Source organism: Notothenia coriiceps, unplaced genomic scaffold (assembly GCF_000735185.1).
Source record: "Notothenia coriiceps isolate Sejong01 unplaced genomic scaffold, NC01 NC01_scaffold00037250, whole genome shotgun sequence".
NCBI lineage: Eukaryota > Metazoa > Chordata > Actinopteri > Perciformes > Nototheniidae > Notothenia > Notothenia coriiceps.
Window position 1 is genome coordinate 16,634,764 of NW_011369951.1, and position 7,118 is coordinate 16,641,881.

General features: G+C 38.2%; 1 protein-coding gene across 1 annotated transcript in view; it reads left to right on the forward strand.

Moving 5' to 3' along the window:
- LOC104967382 (copine-9-like) overlaps positions 1–7,118 on the forward strand; it is a 69,301-nt gene that overhangs the window by 45,066 nt on the left and 17,117 nt on the right. Inside the window, exons 3-4 of the mRNA XM_010796791.1 lie at positions 2,357–2,460; positions 4,062–4,166. Coding sequence (XP_010795093.1) covers positions 2,369–2,460; positions 4,062–4,166 — 197 coding nt within the window. The 5' untranslated portion in view covers positions 2,357–2,368. The remainder of the gene's footprint in view (positions 1–2,356; positions 2,461–4,061; positions 4,167–7,118) is intronic.

Genomic DNA, 7,118 nt, shown 5'->3' on the forward strand with positions numbered 1-7,118 from the left:
AGGTTTTAACAGGGAAGGACAACCTGAGCCTATATAGTACTCGATACTGGTCGTGCCCGTTAGCGCTTAGGACGGACCCCGTGTGTCGTATGCGCCTGCGCTCATGATGTTTAATGGTTCTGTGCTTCAGTAACTGCCGTCTTTTGCTGAAGAAAAGAGGGAGCAGATTGTCGGGCCCCGAGGGTGGGGCCCACCTTGCGGGTGGGCGTGGACAACAAGTGTTTCAGTGCTGCGCGGGGGTGCAGGGGGATTACCCAATAGCGATAGCCTTAGAGGGCGAAGCCATATACGAAATAGAATACTTTATTCTGCATGTGCTTGCTTTTCTCTTTGAAAGTCATCACATAACGGCATTGTAATACACGGTTCGGCTGCATTAAATATTACATATCTGCCGTAGTTCTCTATTTATAGAGCCCTGATTAGAAGACTTCTGGACAAACTGGAAGAAATGCCGCCAACACTGAAAACGTGACATGGATCATAAATATATCAGCAATTAAACAACATCTTCAATTTCTCTTCACACAATACGTCTCCTCGCAGTATCAATACTAATTCGGTTGACTTTTATATTTGATCCAATTGGTAGATAGGCTTTATTTACACCATAACGGTGCACAGCTGATATAAAGGGACTTCTAGTTTGTAAAGATATTACTGATTTTCTTTGAATATAAGAATGTAAATACTGAGTTGAGAGAATAGCCAGGGGATTTGGGTGATGGCAAACACATCTATGGAATCAGAATTTCAATAGCTTACCATTAAATGACAGATATACCTTTCTGTCTGTGATGTTTTACAAATCAGACATTAATGTGTAGAACTACAATATGTGAAATAATATAGCAATATCCTGTACAATTATGTGAAAACATGAATAAAACTACACATCTTCAGATGTTATACATTAGTGTCCTACACTAATAATACAACGTTATTATGGCATTGTATGCTGTGTGTTATTTGTAACATCTTCAGAAACTACCTTTCCAACTCCTCATGCAGTTGACAGTTACAGGTCATTCCGTTCGAGTCCAGTTTTGGATAGTCTGTGGTTTCATTCCATTTCAAAAGAGCTCTGCGTAACCTTGGTGCACTGCCACTCCAACATCACAGAGCTTGAGGACTAATCACGGGGTTTGTCAAGCAAAGCGGATGTTGTATTAATGATAGCTGAGGATTATGGGTAGTGTAGTGTCTTTGGCCATCCTAAACTCCGAATCGAAGGTTAAAAACACAAAAGCATTGTACACAATTTAAACCAATCAATGTTGTGTAATTAACAAGGATACACTGATGTTTTTAGTGGATGAGTACTGCAGATATATCACTGTGAAATAATTTGGCAGTGAGAGAAATACTTCCGGTTTTATTATGAAAACTTTGAGACCGGAAATACTGTTTTCATCCCGTGAGGGTTGACGCCAACTTTACATGGACGCTGTGCAGAAAGACGTAGTATATTAACATTCTCCTGACGAGACCTTAATTCATCTTCGTAATACCTCTCAAACTATTGTTACAAGCTGGCTCCGCTTGTAACAAAAGTACACAGTTCCACACAGGAGTTGCCAAAACAATCATTTATTTATCGCAACGCAGTGGTTACAACCAACAATAAAACAAACACAGGAGCGGTGTCCTGGTGCACCGAGCAGGGCAGCTGAGAGACGAGAGCCTTTTCTGCAGCCCTTTTAAATACTGGAACCAAGTGCCACAGGTGGGTCTCATCACTGCTGATTACAAGGAAACACACAGGTTACAACAGCACCACCTGGTGGACAACCACAGGGTTGTCACGCTATAGATCCTACACATCCACTGGACGTGGATTCTAAAAGTACAATATACACTTCTCGCTAGAAATCTAATCAAAAAGCATTTTAATGGCCAAACTATCCTACAATTTAGGATTTTACAGAGAGGGTTATTTGTGAATATCCGACCCTCCGGAGCGTTTGCAATCAACGGGAGCAGATGCCGCATATTGTTGTTTCTTACACGACCACTAGAGGTGCTAAACTTTAAAACGTGACTAAGTCGTAATAAGCTGCTGAATAATCAACCTATTTGGTCGTTTTTTGGAGGAGGACAGGCTGTTATTAAACCATTCTGACTGCTAGCTTTTGTGTTTCTGATTCACCTTTGCATTGCCTTAATGTATTCCTATTAGCAATTACTTTATATTCAAAGATAGTCTCAGTTCTATGATTGTTGGGGTGGTGTTCCTTGGAAACCTATACTCCCAAGAAATGAGTTCCTGAAGAAAACAAATTGCTGATTTAGAAATGAAATTGCATCAGAATGACTATATTGATGTTCAACTAAAATGGTTTGTCTCCTCTCTCAGGATATTGCTACCATGCAGTTGTGTGCCAACAAGCTGGACAAAAAAGACTTTTTTGGCAAGTCGGACCCCTTCTTGGTTTTCTACCGGAGTAACGAGGACGGAACGTGAGTCTTTCACCTATGCCTTTCAAATTATACCACCAACTGTTACACCAAGGAGATATATGTTTTATTCACGTTTTAGTACGAACATACAAATGTAATAACACACTTTGTATATAGGATTTAAAAGAAGGGCATGTGGCACCCATTACTTTAAACATTGGTTTGTGTTTTGTAGCCGTAGGTTTAGCATTTTAGCATCTTGTTTTTCTTGAATTCAGAAATGACTTGGACAAGTTGATGGAAATTACTAGGCATATATTCTGATTGACAGAACGGCATGGTAGAACGGCATGGTGCTGCATTATCTATTTTTACTGTAAATGGGACCATCATTTACAAAAATGAACATTATGCTATATCGTAGACTTGAAACAAGAGATTGCATCCATAAAATTGTCAGAACATTTTTTATCGAGATAATAAATTAAGGAAAAGGAGGGCTAACTGTCTCATAGACTTCTATACAAACAATCTTTTTTTGCGATTAGTGGGTTTGTCCCTTCCTGGCTAATAGTTAAAATGTAAGTTTAAGGCAGATCATCCGCATTGCTTTCACTTTTCAAATCTCAGGTTCTTCTTTTATGGTTGTTTTCATGGTTCTAAAGACATACACACTGTTTTTGATGTATTTAATGTTTAATATAAGACATCTGACATTGAAGCCTGACATAAGTCAAAAAAGAACATGAAAAATAGGGCAGCTTTTCAGGTTTGTGTCAAAATTGTTCTTTTTAGTTTTTAAAGACCCTTCAAACCAACATCTGAACCTACATATTTCACTTCCCTCTCCAGTTTTATGGGAAATAAATCTTGCAATAAATGTGATTCTTATTTTTTATTTCCTACGGTTAAAACCTCTTGTTCCCACGATTCATTTACAGTTTGAATTGGACTTTTCGTGTTTTAAAAGTGGGCTTAAGATTGAGATCATACCTATCATAAAGCATATAGTACTTTATTTTTCCATGAGAGTTTTCCAGAAAGCTGGAACCATAAACTTTGCAGTTTCATTACCTTCGAAGCAGTCCAAAAGTGTAATTTTCCCTAAAAATCTTTAAATTCACACGCCTAAAATAACAGTTTGCTCATCCTTTGTTATAAGATGTAATTGCATGCTACCAGCCACTATCCTTGGGTGGATACAAGTATTACTATTAAGGGACTGCTGTTCAGAGCGCAGCATCTCTGTACAGTAGATTCATTGGTACCGCTCGGTGAACGGGGTCTCTCTGGGAAGCCGGATTGAGGGTAAAGCGAGATGTTGCCAGACGTTTTGGACAAAAAAGGAAAGCAATTAAGTGCAAATAATATCTTGTGTTGCATCTGTTCTCTGTTGTTTTCCATAAAGATCAACTTTTCTTTGTATGACACCAGCCTCTGAGGCTTATCCCAACCTTTAATGTTATTACCACCTTCTGCTGCTCTTCATTTTAGAGACTTTCAGTGGAATAAAACTCAATCTGCAATTCTGTCATGCCCCACAGATATACGTAAACAGGTATCTGTAAAATGTTTGCAGTATTGCAGCGGAAGCTTAAATTAAGTTATGTGGGATTCAGGTACAATATGAGCAACAATGTTTTATGTTATTTGGCTGGCAGGTTCACCATCTGCCACAAGACGGAGGTGATCAAGAACACACTGAACCCGGTGTGGCAGCCCTTCACCATCCCGGTTCGAGCTCTCTGCAATGGCGACTTTGACAGGTCAGAAAATGTGTCCAAATAGTGAAATGTTAAAGGTCACCTATTATGCAAAATCCACTTTTTCATATATTTTATACTTATAATACATGTGTTGCTTCTGTGTAAAGACATTCTGAACGTTTCAGGAAAAAAGATTCTCTCTCTTTTTGTCCTGATCCATTTATATAAAAACCTGTCTGAAAATGAGCTGATCAGATTTTGGCCACTTTGTGATTTTTTAGCCATTAGCCAATATCCAACCAAGGTAACCCCCATTAAAGGAATGTGTTTAATCACTTTTTACATGAACAACTTGAGTTACTGTGTCCTAGCAGTCACAGTTTTTCTATGATCAAGGACTTAAGGCAGAGGCAGACTCTCATGGATGATGTCACCTGTTGCTGGGGCGGTCAGAATAATGCCAGCAGTCGGTCGTGGTGTCCCAGGGACCAGCACTGGTGTTATTGAGACTGCCTCAGTTTCCACACAGCACTGTTTTGCACATTCTAAGTGGGGTTGGACTGTCTAAGCAGCTGGTAAAGTCACTTCCTGCCTGGTACACTCTGCATGCAAAAAGCATAGATAAGTGCATACAATGCGCCTTGCTAAAATAAAGTGTACTTCTCTTTGGGTTATTTTAAAGGTTTTTGAGAATTATTATCCCTTTGGACTTTTACTTATTTCTTTATAAGATAACAAAATAAGTAATAATAATTTGGTGTTGTACAGTACGTCCCTGTTAATGTTTTATACCTCTTCCCAGTTTGAGAAAATTGGTTTAGAATCTACTTGCGCCAAGACAATTTGTATTAGCCCCAATAAAATATTTTTCTTTTTTACTTGTAAAAAAACGATGAATTTGGAGTTTCAACATCATCCTCAATTCCGTTTGAATGTCCTTGTGAGTGCCATATCTCTACAGTGCTTCTGCAACAGAACTCGTTCAGCCAATCTGAATCAGAAGTTCTGTCCTCTCTAAAAACATATTTTTGCAGATTGATGTCTCTGTACATACTGCAGTTCCTTGATCCTCCTTAGTATCGGTCTGCTATCCCCAGCAGCAGTCTGCTAGCTAAAAAAAGCAGGGCTCTGGAATGTCTGATCTGGCCAATAATAATGAACTGTTCTACTAACCCATAATAACTGCTAATATCCAATATAATTGTTAAGACAGCTGATATGATGATTGCGCTGACTGTTTTGTCAGTCGTGAGACTGACTAAATCTACCGCGATATTACATGGTTAATTAATTAATTTTTATTTTTTATATTTATTTTTTAAACCTTTATTTAACCAGGTGGTCCCATTGAGATCATTGATCTCTTTTTCAAGGGAGACCTGTCCAACATGGCAGCAAGTAGGTTACAACATGAACATAAAACAACAGATAACAGGACATTGTATTTACAGGGCTACACGTAGGCCTACATGCCTAGAAACATTGACAAGTACCAACAGTATATTTATATCAGCCCTGTCAATAAGCCTTACCTTCTTGGCAAAAACTGTATTGTTTTTTAAGTGGTGGAGAGACGATGCACAGTTATACCCACTGCTGTCACCCATGGCCAAAGCATATCTCTCTGTCCCACAGAGGTGGCGTTAGACTTTTTCGCTATCCGTCATTTTGACAGACAGGATCTTAAAAGTTCCCTCATAATCAGTGTTGGGTGTAACGCGTTACAAAAGTAACGGAGTTGTAACTCCGTTACTTTTGAATACATACTGTAACTGTTACAGTAATGTATTACTTTTTGCTGTAACGAAGTAATGTAACGCATTACTAATGAAATGTGGGTAATATACCCTTTACAATTCTCAGTAACACAGTTACAACTAATTTTAACCCGAAATTAAATGGTGTTTTGTTTTTTAAGAATTCCTCAACATCACAAGACATTACGACACCAGAGAAAAATTCTGGGTAGATTAGTAAGCCTGGCGTTTACGTAATCAGTCATTATGGGGAAAACAACCCCCGACAGGCTGATCTTGATGAGCCTGAAGGGTGGTCTTTTCCCCATAATGACCAAGCCGCTGCACATTATCCCGCTTATTACATGGCCAGATACTAAGCAAAATAACGACTATATTAATATATTGGTTTAAATTAACCAATATTAATTGAAATTATTTTATTGACTTAAAATTATCGTAATTCTTCCGCTAAGAAAAATAAAACTCTGTTCCACTGCGCACCAACGGCTGGAACTGCGACAACAATAACAACAACTTTACAGCAGCACTGGCCAACTCTGTTAACAGTTTCTGATCCACTAACAAGTCCTTAAACACTGCATAGCCCACATTGTGTTCCTGTTAGTGTTTACTTCCTGTCTGCCTTCTTCTGATGATTTATCTGACGTCCAGCGCTCCATCTTTTAACCTCTATTCCTTTCTCTTTCTTGATCCTCCTTAGCAACGGCCATTATAGTCCCTGACAGCGGTCGGTACTATACTGTATTAACAATACGTGTCACGTGTTCTGAATTGACCAATCAGAATTGAGTATTCAACTAAGCCTTGTAATAAAAGTTGTCAGTAGCCTTAAGGACCTAAACAGTTGCTGCACTAAACTACATTTTGGCATTTAAAATACCTAGCCATTATTTTGAGGTTATTTTTGGTGAAAGTAACTCAAAAGTAATATAAAAGTAGTGTAACTCATTACATTTCAGAGACAGTAATATTGTAATTTAACTTATTACTTTCAAAAGAGAGTAATAAGTAATATGTAATATATTACATTTTGGAAGTAACTTGCCCAACACTGATGACTACGAAATGAAACAACCATTTTGAACCTGGCTTTATCCAAAGTTCAGATTTTGGTTCCTGAAATGTGTTAAAAATATGCGCATATTTAATGAATGATTGGCTCATTTGCATATTCAGAAAACTTGTAATACAAGAAACAATTGCCTTATTGTAGGTAATTAACTGGAGAAATTTCTAGCTGATATCTTTAAGT